The following is a 25,015-nucleotide window of genomic DNA, read 5'->3' as shown; positions in this document are numbered from 1 at the left end:
TATGCATAACATAAAATGTACCCTCTTTAGGTGTATCGTTCAATGGCATTAAGTTTATTTAGTTCGTTGTGCAACTATTCCCACCATCCATCTCCTGATCTTTTTCATCTTCCCGAACTAGAACTTCTATCCCATTAAACAATAATTCCCCCTTCTCCCCTCCCCCCCAGACCCTGGCAACCACGCATTTACTTTCTGCCTCAGAATTTGCCTGTTCCAGGGACCTCATTTAAGTGGAATAATATAAAACTTGGCCTTTTGTGCCTGGCTCACTTCCCTGAGCGTCATGTCTGCAAGGCTTATCCACGTGGTAGCGTGTATCAGAACTTCATTCCTTTTTATGGAAGAGTCATATTGCATCGTACTGATGTACCACATTTTGTTTATCCATCCGTCCTTTGATAGACTTTGGGTTGTTTTGCCTATTATGAATAACACTGCGATGAACATGAGTATTTTTAATTATATGAGAAACTGGAAATGGATTCCCAGTGGTGGAAACTCAGAATCATACTCCATTTCTGAGACAGGCATGTGCTCTTTGACACATGATGGAAGAAATACTGTGACCACCAGCCACGTCACCCAGTAATCATGAGGCCAGAAACTGTGTAAATAAATGCTGCCCAGCCTGCTAGTAGGATTGTTAAAGTTCCTCAAAAACGCATTCTTGGATGCCATTGACCATGATTTCCTGTCATTTCTTATGACCTTTTTTTTTTAATGTCACCTGGTTTTCTCTTATCCTGGGAGACCATGCGTGATCCTTCTGGTTTTAGAGAAGCAGGAGCTCTCTGCCTAGGGCGCACCTGTCTGGGGCAGTTAGAGCCAGTTGGGAGATTTCTGTAGCCCCAGAGATGTGTTCCTTTGGCCCTGGTGTTTCTGATCCCACAGGAGGCCCTGATAGTATAAGACGTCCCTTCCCTCTGGCACCAGCAGGGAGGACTTACTTGGTGAGGACCTGTCATTCTGTATAGGAACTTCAGCAAGTGGCCCTCGCAGGGCTGACCAGCTCCAGAAGGTATGACCTGTTAGTTGATATGCTCACGCAGGGTCCTGGCTGGGTGCCTGGGGCATCTGGCCTGTCCCTGTCACTGCTGGTCAGTCTCTCCTTAACACCGACACCTTCATCGTGCAGCTGTGGCATCTAAGATAGAGGTTAGGGAGGATTTTGAAATTAACTTTAAGTTAAAAACCAATCCAAAGGGGATAATGAGCCTGGAGTTGAAGTCACCTACTGTTGCTTAAGGCTTTAATTAATGTATGTGAATCTGTACATATGCCTCCGTGTGTGTGTGTGTGTGTGTGTGTGTGTGTGTGTGTGTGTCTCTAAGAAAGACTGAGAGGGAGGGGCAGGCCCTAAATCACAGCTGACCTGTGCTGTGCTGGGAGTAGAGTGTGTGTGGCCCTCCTTGGACGGTGCCGTAATTTAAGGCCTCTACGGCTCTGTCCTGGTGTCCTGAGCTGGCAGCAGGGCAGGGTGAGCATTTTGCAGCCCCCAAGCCAACTGATGCCAGGGTTGTCCTGGGAGGTCACATGAGATCCATGCGCCAGGGACCGTGCTGGGTCACCTGCCCGTCACAAGGACAAAATGCAGAGTACGAATAACGAGTTTAACGGGCTTGATTAATATGGAACTGACTGACCCCCACCCCCGAATAATTCTGTGGGCCTATAGCAATACATTCATTACACTTCACAGATTACCTGTCGGGGCTCCATCTGACAATGACATTAGCAGTTGCAAAAAAGTGGGTGGGATGTTTGTGTACTTCATTCCGTGCCGGGAGCACAGCCTCTGAGAACTGACTCGCTGCCCCCTCTGCTTTGTTTTGCTTTAAGCATTGATCGCATTGGGCTTTTTTGCATTTGTATGAATATTTATGATTCTTACAAGGAATAAATATCTTTGACTATTTGTACGTTTCCCTCCTGTTTTCAGGCTTGAAAGGACCACTTCAAAATGCAAAGTAATTGACATTTCTAGAAAATGTGATTAGTGTGTTCATCTATAACTCACTAGTGTTTTTCTGTTAAAGCCTTTATATACATTTTTAGTATTATGTCTTCCTTCTAGGGTAAAGCATAATAAATGCATGCTAGTTTCGCAGTGGCCTGTTATACGTTAAATCACCCTGAAGTTCTGAAGCGTCTGGCTTTTTAGAGCCCTGCAGGTGCCCGTGCTGTGTATTCATATTTCTAATTAAGACTACATAGTATTTTGGTTTCTGCTTCAGATTATTTTTTTAAAGAAAGAGTACATTTTTCTCCTGTAATGGGTACTTTAAGACATACCTAAGCACAAAGTGAAAAAACATTTTAAATTCTTCCTTCTTTAGTGATTTACAAGGACTCAGAATAACTTTGGACTAGGGAAGGGGATAAATGGAATGCCACAGGGGCTCTGTTTTTGTGAAAATTCATTAATTAGACAGATTTTAATTTGGCTTTGAGCTGAGGCTCTAGGACGCATCTGTTTGTGTATCTTCTCTTCCCCTTTCTCCCCCCCCCACCCTTGCACTCTGGCATCCGTCCAGGGTCAGGGAAGATAACAGGGCTGCCCCTAACTCATGACCAGCTGGCCTTGACCCTCTTGCCCAGGGTCCCTGATGAAACAGCAACCAAGTCCAAGGAGGAGAAGCACGAGCCCCCAGCCTCCTGTTTCTCGGGTTCTGTGGGTTCTGCTCCTCGCAACAAGGAAAACCTTGTGGCAGTTTTCATTGATGTTGAGACAGCCCTAAGATGGGGCAAGAAGATGGGTGGGGGGAGGTGGAGGGCTTCAAGAACCAGCTGCAGCATCACACTACCCATTGACGCCTTTCTGTGATTCAGTTGCCACTCAGAACACACTTGTTGAATCTCTGAAGGTATGGAGACCAGTGCCGTCTTGGAATCAGAACGTTCCTGACACACATTTACAGAGTCACGAGACAGGTCTCAGTGAGACAGCCTGAGTAGAGAGGAATGCTTACCTACGTATCATCCTCCCTCGAGGTCGCCCAGCCCAGCCACCCAAAACAACCCCCAGGTGCACTCTCCAGACTTCGTGGAGGTGACAGAAGTGGCATTTGAGAGGGACAGACTCCAGCCTTTAGGAGGACCACTCTGCATGCTCTGCCCTGTCATCCGTTGACAGCTCGTTGTGCACACGACAACTGCAAACGTTCCAGGGGGGGAGTCCAGCCACCACCTCCACCCTCTCAGCACCAGGGGAGGCCCAGAGCCTTGGATGCCTCTGCTTTGGTCTGGACCCTCTCCCCTCTGGTTCTGCTCATCTCTTGGCTGTGACCCGTAGGAGCCAGCTTGGAAAGTCGTGCTCAGGCTCTGAGGCCCCACCTTAATCTCAGGCTCTCTTGAATTCTTTTTTTTTTTTAATTTTAATTTTATTTAATTTATTTTTTTATACAGCAGGTTCTTATTAGTTATCCATTTTATACATATTAGTGTATATATGTCAATCCCATCTCCCTATTCATCCCACCACCACCACCCCCGCCACTTTCCCCCCTTGGTGTCCATACGTTTGTTCTCTACACCTGTGTCTCACTTTCTGCCCTGCATACCAGTTCATCTGTACCATTTTTCTAGGTTCCACATACGTGCATTAATATACGATATTTGTTTTTCTCTTTCTGACTTACGTCACTCTGTATGACAGTCTCTAGATCCATCCACGTCTCTAAAAATGACCCAATTTCGTTCCTCTTTATGGCTGAGTAATATTCCATTGTATACATGTACCACATCTTCTTTATCCATTTGTCTGTTGATGGGCATTTAGGTTGCTTCCGTGACCTGCCTATTGTAAATAGTGCTGCAATGAACATTGGGGTGCATGTGTCTTTTTGAATTATGGTTTTCTCTGGGTATATGCCCAGTAGTGGGATTGCTGGGTTGTATGGTAGTTCTGTTTTTAGTTTTTTAAGGAACCTCCATACTGTTCTCCATAGTGGCTGTATCAATTTACATTCCCACCAACAGTGCAAGAGGATTCCCTTTTCTCCACACCCTCTCCAGCATTTGTTGTTTGTAGATTTTCTGATGATGCCCATTCTAACTGGTGTGAGGTGATACCTCATTGTAGTTTTGATTTGCATTTCTCTAATAATTAGTGATGCTGAGCAGCTTTTCATATGCTTCTTGGCCATCTGTATGTCTTCTTTGGAGAAATGTCTATTTAGTTCTTCTGCCTATTTTTGGATTGGGTTGTTTGTTTTTCTAATACTGAGCTGCATGAGCTGTTTATATATTTTGGAGATTAATCCTTTGTTGATTCATTTGCAAATAGTTCCTCCCATTATGAGGGTTGTCTTTTTGTCTTGTTTATGGTTTCCTTTGCTGTGCAAAAGCATTGAAGTTTCCTTAGGTCTCATTTGTTTATTTTTGTTTTTATATCCATTACTCTAGGAGGTGGATCAAAAAAGGTCTTTTTTTTTTTCTTTTCTTTTTTTTGCAATACACGGGCCTCTCACTGTTGTGGCCTCTCCCATTGTGGAGCACAGGCTCCGGATGCGCAGGCTCAGCGGCCATGGCTCACGGGCCCAGCCGCTCCGCGGCATGTGGGGTCTTCCCGGACCGGGGCACAAACCCATGTCCCCTGCATCGGCAGGCGGACTCTCAACCACTGCACCACCAGGGAAGCCCGATCAAAACAGGTCTTGCTGTGATTTATGTCAGAGTGTTCTTCCTATGTTTTCCTCTAAGAGTTTTATAGTGTCCAGTCTTACATTTAGGTCTCTAATTCATTTTCAGTTTATTTTTGTGTATGCTGTTAGGGAGTGTTCTAATTTCATTCTTTTACATGTAGCTGTCCAATTTTCCCAGCACCACTTATTGAAGAGACTGTCTTTTCTCCATTGTATATCCTTCCCTCCTTTGTCATAGATCAGTTGACCATAGGTGCGTGGGTTTATCTCTGGGCTTTCTATCTTTTTTTTTTTTTTTTTTTTTGCGGTACGCGGGCCTCTCACTGCTGTGGCCTCTCCCGTTGTGGAGCACAGGCTCCGGACGCGCAGGCCCAGCGGCCATGGCTCACGGGCCCAGCCTCTCCGCGGCATGTGGGATCCTCCCGGACCGGGGCACGAACCCGCGTCCCCTGCCTCGGCAGGCGGACTCTCAACCACTGCGCCACCAGGGAAGCCCTGGGCTTTCTATCTTGTTCCATTGATCTATAGTTCTGTTTTTGTGCCAGTACCATACTGTCTTGATTACTGTAGCTTTGTAGTATAGTCTGAAGTCAGGGAGTCTGATTCCTCCAGCTCCGCTTTTTTCCCTCAAGACTGCCTTGACTTTTGTGTCTGCATACAAATTTTAAGATTTTTTTGTATCTAGTTCTGTAAAAAATGCCATTGGTCATTTGATAGGGGTTGCATTGTATCTGTAGATTGCTTTGGGTAGTATAGTCATTTTCACAATATTGATACTTCCAATCCAAGAACATGGTATATCTCTCCATCTGTTGGTATCACCTTTAATTTCTTTCATCAGTGTCTTATCATTTTCTGCATACAGGTCTTCAGTCTCCCTAGGTAGGTTTATTCCTGGGTATTTTATTCTTTTTGTTGCACTGGTAAATGGGAGTGTTTCCTTAATTTCTCTTTCAGATTTTTCATCATTAGTGTATAGGAATGAAAGAGACTTCTATGCATTAATTTTGTATCCTGCAACTTTACCAAATTCATTGATTAGCTCTAGTAGTTTTCTGGTGGCATCTTTAGGATTCTCTATGTATATTATCATGTCGTCTGCAAACAGTGACAGTTTTACTTCTTCTTTTCCTATTTGGATTCCTTTTATTTCTTTTTCTTCTGTGATTGCTGTGGCTAGGACTTCCAAAACTATGTTGAATAATAGTGGTGAGAGTGGACATCCTTGTCTTATTCCCGATCTTAGAGGAAATGCTTTCAGTTTTTCACCATTGAGAATGATGTTTGCTGTGGGTTTGTCGTATATGGCCTTTATTATGTTGAGGTAGGTTCTCTCTATGCCCACTTTCTGGAGAGTTTGTATCATAAATGGGTGTTGAATTTTGTCAAAAGCTTTTTCTGCATCTATTGACATGATCATACGGTTTTTATTCTTCAGTTTGTTAATATGGTGTATCACAATGATTGATTTGCGTATATTGAAGAAACGTTGCATCCCTGGGATAAATCCCATTTATCATGGTGTATGATCCTTTTAATATGTTGTTGGATTCTGTTTGCTAGCGTTTTGTTGAGGATTTTTGCATCTATATTTATCAGTGATATTGGTCTGTAAGTTTCTTTTTTTGTGGTATCTTTGTCTGGTTTTGGTGTCAGGGTGATGGTGGCCTCATAGAATGAGTTTGGGAGTTTTCTCTGCAATATTTTGGAAGAGTTTGAGAAGGATGGGTGTTAGTTCTTCTCTAAATGTTTGATAGAATTTACCTGTAAAGCCATCTGGTCCTGGACTTTTGTTTGTTGGAAGGTTTTTAATCACAGTTTCAATTTCATGACTTGTGATTGGTCTGTTCATATTTTCTATTTCTTCCTGGTTCAGTCTTGGAAGGTAATACCTTTCTAAGAATTTGTCCATTTCTTCCAGGTTGTCCATGTTATTGATATAGAGTTGCTTGTACTAGTCTCTTAGGATGCTTTGTATTTCTGTGGTGTCTGTTGTAACTTCTCCATTTCCATTTCTAATTTTATTGATTTGAATCCTCTCCCTCTTTTTCTTGAGTCTGACTAATCGTTTATCAATTTTGTTTATCTTCTCAAAGAACCAGCTTTTCGTTTTATTGATCTTTGCTGCTGTTTTCTTTGTTTCTATTTCATTTATTTCTGTGCTGATCTTGATGATTTCTTTCCTTCTGCCCTGCATACCGGTTCATCTGTACCATTTTTCTAGGTTCCACATACGTGCATTAATATACGATATTTGTTTGCTAACTTTGGGTTTTGTTTGTCCTTCTTTCTCTAGTTCCTTTAGGTGTAAGGTTAGATTGTTTATTTGAGATTTTCCTTGTTTCTTGAGGTAGGCTTGTATAGCTATAAACTTCCCTATTAGAAATGCTTTTGCTCCATCCCATAGGTTTTGGATCGTCGTGTTTTCATTGTCATTTGTCTCTAGGTATTTTTTGATTTCCTCTTTGATTTTTTCAGTGATCTCTTGATTATTTAGTAACGTATTGTTTAGCCTCCATGTGTTTGTGTTTTTTACATTTTTTTTCCTGTAATTGATTTCTAATCTCACAGCGTTGTGGTCAGAAAAGATGCTTGATATGATTTCAATTTTCTTAAATTTACTGAGGCTTGATTTGTGACCCAAGATGTGATCTATCCTGGAGAATGTTCCATGCGCACTTGAGAAGAAAGTGTAGTCTGCTGTTTTTGGATGGAATGTCCTATAAATATCAATTAAATCTATCTGGTCTGTTGTATCGTTTAAAGTTTGTGTTTCCTTATTAATTTTCTGTTTGGATGATCTGTCCATTGGTGTAAGTGAGGTGTTACTGTCGATTATTGTGTTACTGTGTTACTGTCAATTTCCTATTGTGTTACTGTCAATTTCCTCTTTTAGAGCTGTTAGCAGTTGCCTTATGTATTGAGGTGCTGCTATGTTGGGTGCATATATATTTATAATTGTTGTGTCTTCTTCTTGGATTGATACCTTGATCATTACATAGTGTCCTTCCTTGTCTCTTGTAACATTCTTTATTTTAAAGTCTATTTTATCTGATATGAGTATTAATACTCCAGCTTTCTTTTGATTTCCATTTGCATGGAATATCTTTTTCCATCCCCTCACTTTCAGCCTGTATATATCCCTAGGTCTGAAGTGGGTCTCTTGTAGACAGCGTATATATGGGTCTTGTTTTTGTATCCATTCAGCAAGCCTGTGTCTTTTGGTTGGAGCATTTAATCCATTCACGTTTAAGGTAATTATCAATATGTATGTTCCTGTTACCATTTTCTTAATTGTTTTGGGTTTGTTTTTGTAGGTTCTTTTCTTCTCTTGTGTTTCCCACTTAGAGAAGTTCCTTTAGCATTTGTTGTAGAGCTAGTTTAGTGGTGCTGAATTCTCTTAGCTTTTGCTTGTCTGTAAAGCTTTCGATTTCTCCATCGAATCTGAAGTAGATCCTTGCCAGGTAGAGTAATATTGGTTGTGGGTTCTTCCCTTTCATCATTTTAAGTATATCATGCCATTCCCTTCTGACTTGTAGAGTTTCTGCTGAGAAATCAGCTGTTAACCTTTTGGGAGTTCCCTTGTATGTTATTTGTCGTTTTTCCCTTGCTGCTTTCAATAATATTTCTTTGTCTTTAATTTTTGCCAATTTGATTACTGTGTGTCTCGGCATGTTTCTCCTTGGGTTTATCCTGCCTGGGACTCTCTGTGCTTCCTGGACTTGGGTGGCTATTTCCTTTCCCATGTTAGGGAAGTTTTCAACTCTTATCTCTTCAGATATTTTCTCGGGTCCTTTCTCTCTCTCTTCTCCTTCTGGGACCCCTATGATGCGAATGTTGTTGTGTTTAATGTTGTCCCAGAGGTCTCTTAGGGTGTCTTTATTTCTTTTCATTCTTTTTTCTTTATTCTGTTCCGCAGCAGTGAATTCCACCATTCTGTCTTCCAGGTCACTTATCCGTTCTTCGGCCTCAGTTATTCTGCTATTGATTCCTTCTCGTGTATTTTTCATTTCAGTTATTGTATTGTTCATCTCGTTTGTAATTCTTCTAGGTCTTTGTTAAACATTTCTTGCATCTTCTCAATCTTCGCCTCCATTCTTTTTCCGAGGTCCTGGATCATCTTCACTATCAGTATTCTGAATTCTTTTTCTGGAAGGTTGCCTATCTCCACTTCATTTAGTTGTTTTTCTGGGGTTTTATCTCGTTCCTTCATCTGGTACATAGCCCTCTGCCTTTTCATCTTGTCTATCTTTCTGTGAATGTGGTTTTTGTTCCACAGGCTGCAGGATGGTAGTTCTTCTTGCTTCTGCTGTCTGCCCTCTGGTGGATGAGGCTATCTCTCCCTTGAATTCTTTCTGGTAGGATGGAAACTACTTAATTAGGGGGGAGATGATATGGACACCATTCTCCTCCACTTGCCTTGGTGCCTTTACCCTGTCTGACCATTTCATGCCCACTAGTGTGTGGGCTTCAATCACTCGCTTGGTTTCTCATGGTTTTGTAAATTGATTGCTACTGTTAAGACTGAAATGTACTTTCAGTAACATCATCTTTAGTGCTTCTTAAACAGTATTAACTTACCTGGCTTCTTTTCCTGTGTTCTTGATTAGTAAGATCACCACAATTACAAGCTATTCAGTGACATTTAAAAAAAAACTGTCAAGCCCATCTTGAAGACCAATGCCTTTATGTGTGAACTTTTCCTGGCCCTTCCCCTGGGGTGTTATTTAATGAATGTCATTGTTTCCAGGGGAAAGTTTTCATTTACCGTGGGAAGGAGTATGAACGCCGGGAAGATTTTGAAGCTCGGCTATTAACTCAGTTTCCAAATGCTGAGAAAATGAAGACAACATCTCCACCAGGCGACGATATTAAAAACTCTGCTGGCCAATGTATCCTTTCAGACAGCCATGTCGGATATAAAATGATGGCGATGTCGTTTGTTTGGATGGTTGGGTGTACATGGGACCTTGCTCCTGGCTAATGACCACGCTGCCTTATGATCCTTAACCCCCTTGACCTTCAGATATTCAGTGCTTCACAGTAAAGCCCAAACTCGATTTGCCCCCTAAGTTCCACAGGCCCGTGTCAGAGCAGATTGTAAGGTAACATTTTCCTTACCCGACATGAGGGTGGTGAGAGGCGTACACAGATCGCTTCTTCATAATTTCACGTCTCAGAGGGTGGATGTCAGCCTTTGATTAACTTTTCAGATGCTCTTTCTGTTTACTTCAAAAAGCAAGGGAAATTAGTCATGTTCAGCATCAAAGAAGGGGGAAGGGAGATGTGAACATGTGTGGCCGGGAGGGTGCAAGGCTGTTCCTTATACCCGAGATTGGGAGACAGGGAAAGTCAGGGGGAGAAAGGGGTGCTCTGGGCTCCATTTGAGCCACCAGGTGAGAGACCCCCTGTAGACCTTTTCTCCAGGGCTCAGGCCCTGCCCCCCACCCCACAGATCTGTCTGTGTGCCTGTGGTGTGGCCAGAGCATTTGGATCCCAGAAGCCAGGAATAGGGATTCAGACATGTGCTCGTGATGGAGAACCAGGTGGGGGATGAGAAGAAGCCTTCACCTGTACAACAGGGTGATTACATAATATGGAATTTGGAGGTGGATTTTTTTTTTTTTTTTGCGGTATGCGGGCCTCTCACTGTTGTGGCCTCTCCCGTTGCGGAGCACAGGCTCCGGACGCACAGGCTCAGTGGCCATGGCTCACGGGCTCAGCCACTCCACGGCATGTGGGATCTCCCCAGACCGGGGCACGAACCCGTGTCCCCTGCATCGGCAGGCGGACTGTCAAGCACTGCGCCACCAGGGAAGCCCCTGGAGGTGGATTTTAAAACTCACAGGCCAACTGTCCAAATTTGAGTGAGATTTTCTGCATCTACATTGAATTGCCCCTGACTTAGCAGTGGTGTAGAAACACCTACACTAGATGTCTCTTAGATACGAAGAATTTTCTATTTGATCCATGTACTGGTGAAAAACAATTAACCTCTTTGATGGCCTAATAATGCTCAGGATCTGCTTATTTTATATCCTGAAGTTTGGTGGATTGGGTTCTTCTACAAAATCCACCACCATTCCTTTAACCTTTCATCAGCAAACATGGGAAATAAACCAGGACTTGGTTTATTGACGGATGCTCGCTTTCATGAGGCTTAGAGTTCAAGTTTTGCAACATTTTTTTCTCAGAGAGGCATTAAACACTAGTGAACTGTGGTGTATGCTCAGATATTTCCCTTTGATGTGGGGTGCCCACCTGCGTTTCAGCTCAGGGGGGTGAGTAAGCCTCCCAGCCTGCCTCTGGGATGTGCGTGAAACCCACCCCCTCCCCAGGGGAGGAAGGCACAGTCTCCATCTTATGTATGCCACCCTTGGTGGTTGCCAAATCTGCCTTTTGTAGATCGGAAATTAAAGTATACAAGACCTTTTAAAAAATAAGACATATTTTAAAATTTTTAATAACTTATTAGATTAAATTAATTAATTGTTGAACTATGAATTCAAATTTTAAATAATAAACGCATAAATGGAGAATGAAGGCCTTTTCCCCCTCTCCTTTGCTTCACCTTTTCTGTTTTTGCTGGTTTCACTCTTACTCAGCATCTCTTCTCCCTTGAGCATTGTCAGGGACAGAGACGAGGCAAAAATTCAAGGTAATTTTTCCACCTGCCAACGTCTCTCTTCTGAGGCTGGCGGGGAAAGAAAGCCCAGCTGTCGCTCCAGGTCAAGGCTGGAGATGTTTTAAGGGATGCACTGACCTATAGGGAGACCGGATCCTGTGTCTAAAAGCAAATCGGCTGCTTTTCTGGTTAAATGTCTAATGATTCCTCTATCTCTGTACAGTTTTTACAGAGTAAACGAGGTCCAGCGATTTGAATATTCTCGTCCGATCCGCAAGGGAGAGAAAAACCCAGACAACGAATTTGCGGTAAAAAATAAACCCACCCCCAAGCTCATGCCACGACTAACAAAACTGCGCATGGAAGAGCGTGTTCTCAGAGGCTCCCGCAGTGCAGGAATGAATGCCTTTGTGTGTTATGTGCAGAGATCCTAGCATATTACCCATTCAGATTTAGTGAAATGACGACCATTTCACAGATAGTATCACTAAGGTGCTTGTGATACTGTAAGAAGGTAACTAGTGCTTTGGAGTGTTTCTGTGCTCGGAGCACACTTGCTTCCCTCCTGCGTGTATCTGAGTCTTCCTCTGTGCCCTGGGTCCTGGAGCAGGTGCTGGTGTCTCAGTTATAAATAAGCTCTCGGAGGTGCCGAGTGCTTACACGGCTCTCTGCAGGGGACAAGCAGTCAGGAGGTGAGCTGGGCTCACTACCCAGCGCCCACACCTGAACTTCACTGTGGCACGATACGCCGGAACAGGGTCCCCGCGGGCACAGCTGAATAACAGGCCTCGTTGGATGTTGAGAAGCATCCCGGGCCTCTACCCACTAGGGGCCAACTAGAGCCTCCCCGGTCGCGACAGCGAATCACGTGTTTCCACACATTGCTAAACATCTGTGCCTTGTTGAAGACACTGCATTAGAGTCATAGAAATGTTAACACAGATTCTTGCAACCTTTTAAAAGATATACATACAACTGCTTTAATGGATTCCATTTTGCAAAGGCATGAAATAAAGCACAGCGTTTTTATTTTTTAATTAATTAATTTTTTTGAAGTAGAAAAGAATAGCTTTATTGCTTTACCAGGCAAAGGGGGCCACAGGGGGCTAATGCCCTCAAAACTGTATGTTGAAAGCATAGTTTTATTTATTTATTTATTTTTAATGTTAACGTTTCTCTCTCCTCCTGCCCTGAAAAACCTCCTCTGGAAATCCCTAGATAGGCCCATATTTCAAGGTGGCGTTAGCCCCAAGGACCCCTGGCGGGGACCTTGTCTGCAGGTATCTGGGGGTGCAGGGGGTCAAAGTTGAATTAGCACCATGCTGCTGACCCAAAGGGAAGCTCAGAGCACTTTCAGCAAAGTTGCCTTCCACGCACCCTCCCTTCGAAGCCCTGTTTCCTATCATCTTTTGATCCCCACGGCGATGCCTATGAGTCTCCAGTCGCAGCCCCTGAAAGGCCCTTCCCTTCCCTTCCCGAGCCCAGTTTCCTGTGTGTCAACTACGATCTTGGAGTTGGGAAATTCTAAGGCTGTCCCCAGTTTCATCACTGGCTCTTTCAAAACCAAAACCCCGTTTCTTGGTTAGTGGGGCATCCTGAACCTGTCTGAGGACTCGTTTCACTGTGGCACCGTCTGCAGTGGTGAGAGAGGCAAGGCCCCACCTAGACACCCACACCGGGGCTGGGCTTTCTGAGCCGTCTCTGTTCTGGTCGTCACAGCAATAACTGTCATTTCTGTAGCATCCTGGCTGCAGGATGTATGGGCGGTTCTTGAATTTCCCTCAGGCCTCTCACGTCTCGCGGCGATGTACGTTCTTATACGGTGTAGGAAGAGACACAAGGAGGTCGAGCAAATTGCCGACAGTTGCGCAGCCATTCGAGGGAGGCAGAGCTAAGAATAACCATGGCTCCTGAACTCCGGAGCTGCGCTAAGCCTTAGAGGCTGGGCTCTTTCTAAATGGCCCAGAAATCCCCTAATGGCCCCGTTAGGTTCTCACACACGGATGAGGCTTTCAGAAGCCACGGGATTTAGTCCTTCCCGTGCTTGACAAAGCCCCAGGCTTTCAGATACGCGCAGGGGGGTTGGTGGTAATGGGAGGCCAGGCTGGGGCCTGCTGCAGGGAGCCTGGCTCCCAGGGCCTGGGAAAGCTGCCCTGCCAGGCCAGCCCGGGAGCTCAGAGCAGCTTGGTGCCTCCAAACCTGGCCACGCATGAAGTTCTGAAACCCAGAGCCGGCAAGGAGGAGGGAGCCAGAGACAGGGTCAACGTGGAACCCGCAGGCCCCGCCCCCGCCCCCGGGGGATAATGTGGAACCCGCAGGCCCCGCCCCCCGGGGATGCCGGGGTTGGTAGGGAGCAGCGCAGCCTGCTCTTTCCAGGCCGGTGCCTGAGCCAGTAGCCCCCGGGGGCAGCAGGAGCCTTGACCTGTGTCCCTGGGGCCTTGGCCAGGTCCTTCCCCTCTCCCAGCCTGGAATCTGAGGTTTGGAGAAAATGCTTTCTACATGCCAGCCAGTTTTCTGGAAATGTTGACAGTCCATTACGCCATCTTTTTATATCTGGATCGCTACGGACAGACTCAGACTGCTCAGTGATTCTCTGTTACTGGGAGGTGTACCAGGCAAAGGCTGCTACCAGCTGGACACCCCGCAGTAGGAGGTGGGAGGAAGGGGTTACGGTTCACCCCTGCAGCGGAGTTCTGTGCAGCCGTTAAAGAGGGGTGGAGTTACATTTCCTGGCTTTAAACAACTTCCCGCAATATGTACTATACCATTTTCGGAAGAATACATTTTCATTGAAAATACACATATACACACTTGTTAATGCTTAGTAGGAAGCCTTGAACCCCAGATAGTAAAAGGTTAGGTTGTCATCTTTAGGTGCGGAGTGATTTTTCTGCCTTCTGTTTCCATATCTTCATTTTCTGATGTAAATAAATATGTTACGCCAAAAAAAGAAAAAAAATTCATCATTAAAATACTGACTGATTTTATTAGAATGTTGAGAGGTCACTTTTATGAAGCCCAGTCTTCCTCAGTGGAGTTGCATCTTCAAGTTTCTTTTGAACACTAAGTAAGGCTAACGGAAAGCTCGTTGGAGCCTTTCCAAAAACCTGTTTGCTCAGAGGGAACCTCCCTCTTGTGGATGTATGTAATTCTCCCCTTCTATTGTATTTTCTTGGCCAAATGCCAGGGAAATGGGCACCATTGGCCAGGGAACAGGGGGCCACGGTGTCCTGTGTAACAGTCTGGCAGTTCAGCAGAGCGTGGCCTGTGAGGTGTTCCCTGGGCGGCTGGTGACCTTGCCTCCCAGACCCTTGCAAATCCCCGCGAGGACAGAAGCTGTCATCTACCTGCAACATCCTTCTCCTAACAAGTGTCCTGTGTGTGTTCCCTTTGCAGAATATGTGGATCGAAAGGACCATATACACAACTGCGTATAAATTGCCTGGCATTTTAAGGTGGTTTGAGGTCAAATCTGTTTTCATGGTAAGCACACCCCACAGGAGGAACTGCCCATCACCCCCTTTTCTACGGTCTGACACGGCCTCTTCCCCGGGCCTGTCATCTGGTCACCGTGGCCGGCAGGCATGCTTCAGACCCCACATCAGGCTTAACCCAGAATCACTCTCCTCGTCCACGAATACTGCGGTGGAAATGCCGTGTAATCACAACCTCCTCTAGCGTAGAAAGAAACCAGAGCTAAGATTTCATTTCTTTTTACAAAATATTTAAATCTAGTCTTCACTGTGCTGTTTTGACAGTTCTTTCTGTTACCGAAATGACAAGTTTGACAAATTCCAATTTACATACGCTTTTGAAGATCTTTCTTCCTGATGGTTTTATTGCCATTTACATGACAAACAACTTGATTAATAGTACTTGCTCCTCTTCAAGTAGAAATAGCTTGAGAATATACCCCTCACCCACCCTTTTTAAAGAAATAATGACCCGCATCTCATTAGCTAGACTTTGCCTCGGTGATGAGCTATCGGACAGTTCCAGTCACGGGAACCAGAGTTGGGCAGAAGGTTCTCACTGAATGTATAGCAGCAGCAGCGTGACAGTTGCCCGTATAACAAGGTCTGATTGGAATATGTGTGCTTTGTCATGTGTCTCAATGCCTTTGGTTTTCACCTGGCAGGATCTTAACCAGAGGGGTGGTACCCACTGTTCAGTTTACCATGAGTCCCCTTGGAAACTCCTGCTTCTGCCCTAGGACGTGGCTGGCGCCTGTCTTGCCAGCCTTGTTTCCACTCCTGACCCTTGTCCACGCCAGTTGAGCTCTGGCTGACCTCTCCCTGACCTCTAAGCTCAGTTGACCTCTCCCTGAGCATGCGTGTGGTTGGCTGCATCCCATCCCCATCTCCAGCACACCCTCCTCCTACTCTGAAGCCCTAGGGCTCTGGGCCCCCCTCCCCACCCCCGGAGGGCGCCTCTACTTCCTGTGTCCCCAGAGACCCCACTCTGTCCCCCACTAGCACCCAGGCAGGCCCTGACCTCTGGAAGGCTCAGGAGACGTGGCAGGTGGCAGAAATGCAAGCCTTCACTGGAACCATTCGGAGCTGGTGATGTACATGCGGGAGACCACAAGACAGGAGACCCTTCCCTAAACAGGCACCACTCCTATCGTCCTATGAGCCTCTTCCCATAAGCCGTTTGTAATCGGGGACTCCGTGAGCCAGCCCGGATGCGTGAGGACGGTGCTGAAGAGCTCGAGGTGGCGAAGGCTGAGCCCTGATTTTCTGTAAGGATGTGGCTCTGCCACGGGCTATGCTTGCCCTTTTTAATGAAAGAAGAAAGCTGGGGGCTGAATAATCCCAGGATGGCAGGACTGTAATAATCCTGCTGCCCGCACTCCTGGCCCCGCCATCGCTGGAACCCTGCTGGACCAGCAGCTGACCCGCTTGGTTTGATGAAGCTAGGACACTGCTCTTTCTTGCGGCAAACGGGATCGGCGACAGGGAGTTAGCCATCAGTCAAAATGGAATTCTGCCCTGGAGAGTCCATTTGGCGAAGTTCTGTGTCTGGGGTGGTGCATTCCAGGGTCTGATAAAGCCAGGTGTGGGGTGAAAACAAAGGCCCTAGGGTATGTGTTGTTTGGGGTGCACTTGCAACCAGGGGGCACCCTCAGCGACCAGCACATGGTCGGCCACCTCTTTGCGTGTTACCTCCTCTCCATCAGGTCACCTCTCCGGCAGGTGCTCGCCGGTGACGACTGAGGGTGTCGTTCTAGGGTCTCTCCGTTCTCTCAACATCTCTGCACCTCCAACCCCCGTCTCTCTACCTCTCAGACAATCCCCAGGGGCTGTAGGAGAAAACAGGCTGCTCTGCTTTGCCATTTGCTAAAGACACCCTAGGGTCCCCGGCACCAGGTGGGGACCCGTCCCACTTCCCTTGGGGAAGGGAAGGATCAGGTTATCATGTGTTGTGGTCACCCTTGGACGTGGCTCCGGGGCCCAGCCTAGGGTCTGTTAGAGCCAGGCCTGGTGGGAAGGTGGTGTTATTGTTTTAAACGCGGACGCATCCTCCTGGCACCTGCGGGCTGAGCCAGAGAGGATCGCGGGGCGGGGCCTCGCCAGGCCCTGCAGGGGCCCCCAGAGGAAGAAGGGCACTGGGTGTGGGCAGAGCTGCAGGAGCGGTGGCGAGGTGGGCCCATGCTGCCTCGCCCTGCCTCCTGCTCTGAGGGTCCTGCTGACCAGTGGCAGGTTTGCAAGGGAGGCCCGTGAGGTCCAGCTGAAGTGGTGACCACCGGGCAGCGGGGGCTCTTCCTTCCTATAGGAGGGTGTGTGGCCTCCTGCGGAGACCACGGCAGGACCCCTCTGCCCCTCCCCTGCTTCCCTAACCAAGCAAGTCCAGGGACAAAGCGCCCAGACCTCCTGCCTCAGGGACAGGGAGAGATTGCTCAAAATTCCTTAAGACAAGCAACGAACAAGGCCATAGTTCAAAGGCTGCTCTGTGAGACACGTAGACTGTGCTCAAGTGCCACTCAGGGCTGTGTTTTCCTGGGATGACCGTACGCGTGCACACGCACGCACGCGCGCACACACGTGCATGTGCACACGCATTCCCCAGGACTAGGTGACCTTGCGTTGTGCCTTTGGAGTTTGCATGTGGGGACAGGTCTATGGAAACACATAAAGATCCTAAAATGCCCGGCTTCTCTCGGCTGGGTGATGAGGGACCTTTGCCCCAAGAAGCCACTGGGAAGAACAGTGCATGGAGAGTAGGAAGCCTGCCCCACTCGGAGTGTGTGTCCTCTGGCGAGGAGCCAGAGGCATCAGCAGAGGCCCTGGCAGGACAGGGGCCGCGGCAGCTGGCCCGATGCCATTCCGTCCTCCCCCTTCCACAGGTGGAGATCAGCCCCCTGGAGAACGCCATTGAGACCATGCAGCTGACGAACGACAAGATAAACAGCATGGTGCAGCAGCACCTGGACGACCCCAGCCTCCCCGTCAGCCCCCTCTCCATGCTCCTGAACGGCATCGTGGACCCCGCCGTCATGGGAGGCTTTGCAAATTACGAAAAGGCAAGTGACATGCCAGCTTCCTCTTTCCAGCCCTGTCCTGGGACGGACTGTCTCCAAGCCCGGAAACCACCGTGGTCTCACTGAGCGAGCTCCGCAGTGACCGAGCCCAGGCCGGTCCGCCCAGAGGCAGCCTCTGCGGCCTCCCGATGGTCAAAGCCCCACCCTGGGCCCGACCGGCCTGGGCGTTGTCCCCTCATCTTCACCCCGCAGCGGGCTGTGCTAACGGAGCCCTAGAGAGTGACCCTCGTGACAGTCCAGAGGCCTGGGATCATTAAAGGCCAAAAGACACAGTTTCAGTGAAAGACAAAAGGCTTAGAATATTTAAAATAGATGGGAGTCTGGTGCAGTGGGGACAGCCAGCTGGTCTCCCTGGAAAATATCTCAGTGAGATCAGGCAGAAGCTGAAGATCGTGGGATGTGCTCTAGACAAGGGGTCTGCACGACAGCCGCCGCCGGATTTTGTAAATCAAGTCTGGGACGTGGCCACGGCCATTCTCTTACTTGGTGTCTGTGGCTGTTTTCCTGATACAACAGTGACAGAGTTGAGGCCCTTCACGGAAAAGGTTTGCTGCCCCCTGGTCTAGACAAAATGGAAACTGAAGCAGAAGGGGCTCTGCCTGAAAGTGGGCTGTGAGGCGAAACTGCCCTGGACACTTTGGAGAGGTGATGCTCTGTTCCAGCTCCCTTCAGCTGTAGGGCGGACCCGGGATGGGGGTCAGGGACACGAGAGCAGCTGGGGAGCTGCCTCCCAGCGAAGTGAGTGACCCGGGTCAGCTGTGGCTTTGCTGGGCTCCATGGACGGGGCCGCCACAGTGAGTGAACAAAGTCCATTTGTTGTGCTGACCTTACTGGATGTTTTGCTGGGGTAGGATCCAACCCTGGGGGGAATGAGCTGGGTGATGGCCGGGGTGTGCGTCTGTTTCACAAACAGCTCTCTCCCCAGCCCTGGTGTACAAAAACATGTGTTGGTGTACTAAGTGTCTCTCCCTGTCTCCACCAGGCCTTCTTTACAGAGCGGTACCTGCAGGAGCACCCCGAGGCCCACGAAAAGATCGAGAAGCTCAAGGACCTGATTGCATGGCAGGTAAATGTCCAGCCGCAGCTGCAGGGCCCGAGGTGGGGAAAGTGGAGTCTGGGACCAGATCCACCAGGGCCACCTTGGCACACCTGCCAGCCGCCACGGAGGACCCTGGACTTCAGGCAGAGCACCCGTGACCATGTCTGTCCCGGATAAACCCATTCACCACTGCCGTGATTAACTCGACCCCTGGCTGTAGTCATGCCTTTGAACACCTAGAAAGTTCTGTCTTGCAAATGAGCCTGGTCTGTTCCCTCCCCTCGGTCAGTGCAGTGCCTGCTGGGAAATCTTTGCCTGGTATCGACAGAACGGAACGGCACAGGCAAGGTCAGGAAACGGTGATGCCCTAGAGAGCGTGGCTCCAGCCTGTCCTGGGAGGGCACTCGAGCCGATGCCATCGGTGTGAGAGGTGGGGATGGGAAACCGCCGAGCGCCCACCCTCCTGTTCCCCGTGCCGGTGGTCAGGGTTGGGGGAAGGGGTCCTCATTTCCGTTTCCCCAGCTGTAATTCTGCATATTTGGCTTTTCTGCTTGTGCTCCTGAGGCCGTCTGAGTCTTTCCTTAGCGGGACATGGTCTGGAGAGGCTGGGCAGCCCTGGAGGGTGTCCTGGGGTCCACTGGAAGTTCCCTTTTCATGTGTCTGGGCTCCTGGAGCTTTCATGAGCCTGGAGGTGGAGGGGACGTCCAGACCCAGTTCCCGTGGGAGCTCTGCCTGCATGCTCTGGACTTTGGACAGCTTCGTTAAGCTTCCTTTTCTCACATGGGAGGCAAGGAGGATGCTGCCTATCTACACCCCACATGCCAGGCTGGCGGAAGAGGGCTGAGGAAGGCAGAGGCCAGGGTCTCCCTGTGCCTGGGCGGCATCCCACCCTAGCCCGGGGTCCCAGGCTGTGACCAGTGCTCTGTGGCCGCTTTGCTCCCGGCCTCCCTGGAGCCTCACCAGCCTCCCTTGGAGCCTCACCGTCCTGGCTTCGTCATCAGCTCACGGGCTGTGTGACCTGTTAGGGTGGAGTGGGGCTGAGTTTTGGTTTCAAGCCTAATTACAAGTATTTATTTTATATCTATAAAATATATATGGATATTGCTGTGATAAAATTTATGTAACATAAAGTTTACCACCTTAGTCATTTTTACGTGCACAGTCCAGTGGCATCAAGTATGTTCCCGTCGTTGTGCAGCCACATCCCCACCATCCATCTCCAGTTTTCATCTTGCAAAACCGCTGTGTGCCCAATAAACAGTAACGCTCCATCCTCCCCACCCCTGGAAACCACCATCCTACTTTCTGTCTCTATGAATTTGATTATTCTAGGGACCTCATATAAGTGGAATAATACATTGTCCTTTTGTGACAGGCTTATTCCACGTAGCGTAATGTTTTTAAGGTTCATCTGTGTTGTAACATGTGTCAGAATTTCATTCCTTTTTAAGGCTGAATAGTATTCCATCGTCTGCATAGACCGCTTTTTACTTATCTGTTCATTCGCTGATGGACACTTGGGTTGCGTCCACTTTTGCTATTGTAAATGGTGTTATAATGAACGTGGGTGTACAAATATCTGTTCTCTTTCCTGCTTTCACTTCTTTTGGGTATATACCCAGAAGTGGATTGTTGGATCATATAAGTCTATTTTTAATTTTTTGAGGAAGCACTGTATTGTTTTCCACAGCAGCTGCACTATTTTCCATTCCCACCAATAGTCATGCACGATGGTTCCAATTTTGCCTCATTCTTGTCAACATTTGTTATTTTTTGGTTTTCTTTTTGTTTGTTTGTTTTATAGCCGCCATCCTAATGGGTGTGACTTTTCCACAAATCCGTAGGCATTTGATATCAATTTGCCTTGGAATTCTTCTGTGATAAGACACCCTGGGAGCTGAATTTAAGGGAACTTTTAGGCCATGATGGTTTCTTTGCACAAGATGTAAGCCTCAGGTAGGCAGTCTCCCTCTGTTACTAAAAAAGAGGGAGAGAATTTAAAGGTCTGAATGATTCCATTTTAGATGTTGTAAAAACCAAAGGGTACAGAATTCAAAACTCCACTGAAGGCTATATAAAACCATTGCTACACAAAAACTAGTTTGGTCTGCAAAAGTTCTATTGATTTTTTTTTTTTTTTTTTTACTGTAAGCTGTTACAGAAAATTGGATTTTAAGAGTTTCAAGCCCTACAGAGGAAAATAATTTGTTCCCCAGAGAGAACTTTATGTCAGCACTATGTCATCACCCCTAATAAGTATATTAAAGGATGAATTTTAAAGTAGCTCACAGGAAAGTCGGGGAAAAAAAATCTGGTTTCTAACCACTTCATTAAGTCAAAGAGTGATGAAAATACATATTCAAAACATTACCTGTGATCTTGCTTTCATTTGCAAATGTTTTGAAGACTCATCTTTTAATATCAGTAATTGAGTCATACGCTCATTAAAAATAAGAAGTTTGGGGTTATCGGAATGCTTTCTTCTGGTTTTGTGTTAATTTATTTGGTTTGGTTTTTTTCCTGAAAACTCCATCAGGGCAAAGTGAGGTTTTCCTCCTGGGAATCCCAAGGGTTCATTGGCAGGGTTTCCATCACTGATGCCTAAAATCATTTGTGAAGGCTGGTTATTAAGTCCCAGGCAGCTCCTGGCTCTGCTGTTGCCGTTGCTGAAACAGAGGGTGCTGACCCCCTCGCGGGCAGGAGCTGGGGTCGGGTGCAGGCTGCCTGGGGCCTCTTCTAGGTTGGCGGCTGACACCAGGTCAGCAGTGAGCGCCAGCCCCTTCCTCAAAGGCACAGCTCCATCTTTCCTTACACGCAGCTCTCTTGTTGGGCATCCCTGCTGTGTGTCCAAAGATGAATGCATATAGACTCATATGAAACCACTGTGGTGCATGCATATTTCTCTTTTTTTTTAAATTTATTTTATTTATTATTTTTAGCTACGTTGGGTCTTTGTTGCTGCACATGGGCGTTCTCTAGTTGCGGCAAGCGGGGGCTACTCTTAGTTGCGGTGCACAGGCTTCTCATCGCGGTGGCGTCTCTTGTTGCAGAGCACGGGCTCTAGGCATACGGGCTTCAGTAATTGCAGAACACGGGCTCCGGTAGTTGTGGCACGGGGGCTCAGTAGTTGCGGCTCACGGGCTCAGTTGCTTCGCGGCATGTGGGATCTTCCCAGACCAGGGCTCGAACCCGTGTCCCCTGCATTGGCAGGCGGATTCTTAACCACTGTGCCACCAGGGAAGCCCCATATTTCTCTTTTGAAATGCACAGAGATGAAAGACCAAACCCATTCATCATCCCCAGCCGATGACAGTCGTACCGATGTCGCCAGTGGTGGTGCTCCTGGAACACTTAGCAGTGCTTCCAAACGTTCTTTGCCGCCGGCAGGCCATGAATCCATGTAGAGACACACAGGAGCAGACTTCAAATACAGCACCGCCATTTAGAAGGGTGTCTTTTGAGAGGAGGCTGCATGCTGTCTTTGAACAACTAGAGGTGTGACTTTGGGGAAGTCCTCCCCCCTCTCTGGGCTCTGGGAAACTCTTTAGATGTGCGGCCTCCTGGGATCCACTCTAGACCAAATCAAGGCTCTGGGGGTGGGATTCAGGACTCTGCCTGAGAGATTTTGACGCTCAGCTTGGTTGGAATCCAAAGACCGTTCCAGGCCTCAGTCCATGGCTTCTGTTTGTGTACTAAGCACCTCATATGTTGGAGTGTTTGCACAGAGCATCTTTTTATTCCTAGCTTAAGTTCAGCCCCGAGCAGACATAGAACAAGGGCCAGGTCCCACCTGTCTTTTAGAAGGTTATATCTGACCAATGTCAGGGACCTGTTGAGGGGATACATTTCATACCCCATAAATTTCACCTGCCAGATCACCGTTCATTCAGTCCCAAGACCTGAACCAAAGGGTCTTAACTTTAGTCCAGCAAGTAGCTTCTTTGATGTCAAGAATCTGGCCAATTAAGAGTTTTATCAAACCAACAACAACAGAAAAAAGCAGAAATGATTGGACCACACTTTTATACATTTGAGAGAGGGCCATTTTCCAAGATGCTTTCAGGATCTAGAGTGGCTGTGCTTTAACCTTGAGACAGCACCCCGACGTTGTCTTCACCCCCAGAGAGCCACAGCACATTTACCATCCCACCAAAGGTTGTCTGCAGCCTGCCTTTGCCGACCCCCAGGAAGCAAAAGGATTTCTGTGAGCATTTTCTTCTGTTGAACCTGAACAAGCTGCAGCTAGCCCCTGGAGGCTGCCATCGGCAAGAGTAATTCGTGTGGGATAGTAAAACGTCCCATCTAGCTTGAAACCTTAGCCGCATGCTGTCCTGTCGGTGATAGCTGTTCGGAAAGGGGTGCCTGGCGTGTACCTTGGGTATAAGCCCAACTGTCAGCCGAACACACCTTGTGCCAGGGCAGCTCGAGAGCAGGCTGGGTGGTGGAAACACAGGGGAGCGCTCACTTATTCCGTCCTTTCCTGGAGCACCACAAGAGGCACCAGCTGCATGCTATAAATGGCAACCAAATACGTTTTATGCCTTGATTCATCTTGATAAGATTGCTTGAATTTGTTCACATGAAATTCAATTGTGCACTTATTACCCTTCTTACTAATAAATCTGCTCATTTAGATTGGTGTTCTGTCATATTAAGAAAATCTGTTTTTAATCAGTATTTTGATTTAATTGTAAAGTATTAAGAGGAAGCCTCTTAGCTTGATTGCGTTGAAGAGCATCTACCTCCCAGTCTGAGCCTCAGGGGAGGCAGAAGCCAGGGGGAGAAAGGAGGCTTTCTCACACCCACCCCCAGCGGCTGTGGCTCCGGAGGGTCCCTGGGGCTGGGGAAAAAAAATGTCTCTGCGACGCTTTTAAAGGTCAGCTGTATCTCCGCGCTCCGATGTGAAGTCTTGGCACGGATATTTGTGACAGCAGTGTTGGCAGAGACATGATTCTTTTTAGTTTTAAGGAAGAATAAATTTGGTTTTCCTTTCCAAATAAGAACATCCTTCAGGACTATAGATCACGTATTATTAGGTTTTTACATTTTGGAATAGGGTTCTCACTTGCCTGTAGAGGCAATATTCTTAGCGAAAAAAATCTTTGTACCGTGACTTGGCCCTTTGCTAACAGATCAAGTCATAGCTAAACAAATCCAAAACGCAGCCCTTCCCAAGTTCAAGCGGAAAGCACAGAGAAGTCTATTCTGGGGTTGATGGTCAAATGGGAGTCAGGCAAAGTAATGGAGCAGCCGGTGTGCTGCATCCCGCACTAGACGTGTCCGACTTAAAACACAAATGCTTGTCACGGACACATTTTGGTCTGGGGGAGTAACCTGCCTGATGATGAATTTAATCAGCCGGTTTGACTGGGAAACCAAAGCAGATGCATTTTGCACGTTGCCACTTCCTGCCTGGTGTGCACGTCTCTCCCTGGACCACTAAGCGAGAAATAAGGAACGTCAACCTGTATGTCTTTCAGATTCCATTTTTGGCCGAAGGGATCAGGATTCATGGAGACAAGGTCACAGAAGCACTACGGCCGTTTCATGAGAGAATGGAAGCCTGTTTCAAACAGTTAAAGGAAAAAGTGGAGAAGCAGTACGGGGTCCGGACCATGGTAAGTGGCTGGCGTGGCAGAGGGGAGGGAGCGTGTCTCTGTGTCACACTGTCCGACTGTGACAGGCTCACAGGGCCGAGTACTTGAGTTGTGTACGTGACACCTGCTTAGGAAGTGAGATAAGGAACCTCCGCCCCTTCATCATTTCATGTGCCAGCACACTGGGAACCACCTCTCGCCAACTGGAAATGTCAGGGTGTAAATGTTCCTGAATTTGCTTGATCACCAAATACCCCGCTTATGGCTGTGAACACAAGCTCCCCATCGTGTGTGGAACAACAGAAAGATCTCATAGATCCGTGCGACTCAGGCTGGTTCACAGAGACCACGCCTCCAGTAACACGACACGCACGAAGGGTTAAATAACACACAGGGAAACAGCACTCACGATGTCCCAAAGCCGAGGTAGAGCCTGTGCCCAGGCCAAGGTCAGAGTCACTGAGGGGAGCAGTAGACTGCTGAGGTCTGAAGCTGTTACCTGTTGGAGGAAGGGGTCACTGATCTAGGCCAAGGGTAGGTTGCAGGAGGCGGGCGGGACACTGGCTG

General features: G+C 47.5%; 1 protein-coding gene across 2 annotated transcripts in view; it reads left to right on the top strand.

The window, feature by feature from the left end:
- DOCK1 (dedicator of cytokinesis 1) overlaps window positions 1–25,015 on the top strand; it is a 527,045-nt gene that overhangs the window by 478,187 nt on the left and 23,843 nt on the right. For both annotated transcript variants that reach the window (XM_060033849.1, XM_060033848.1), the window contains exons 41-47: window positions 9,397–9,538; window positions 9,673–9,751; window positions 11,495–11,579; window positions 14,668–14,754; window positions 17,618–17,794; window positions 18,795–18,878; window positions 24,332–24,469. In XM_060033849.1, the coding sequence (XP_059889832.1) occupies window positions 9,397–9,538; window positions 9,673–9,751; window positions 11,495–11,579; window positions 14,668–14,754; window positions 17,618–17,794; window positions 18,795–18,878; window positions 24,332–24,469 (792 nt within the window). The remainder of the gene's footprint in view (window positions 1–9,396; window positions 9,539–9,672; window positions 9,752–11,494; window positions 11,580–14,667; window positions 14,755–17,617; window positions 17,795–18,794; window positions 18,879–24,331; window positions 24,470–25,015) is intronic.

This window comes from Delphinus delphis, chromosome 16 (assembly GCF_949987515.2).
Source record: "Delphinus delphis chromosome 16, mDelDel1.2, whole genome shotgun sequence".
Lineage (NCBI taxonomy): Eukaryota > Metazoa > Chordata > Mammalia > Artiodactyla > Delphinidae > Delphinus > Delphinus delphis.
Note: the sequence above shows the minus strand (reverse complement) of the source record. Positions and strands in the feature narration are given on the sequence as shown.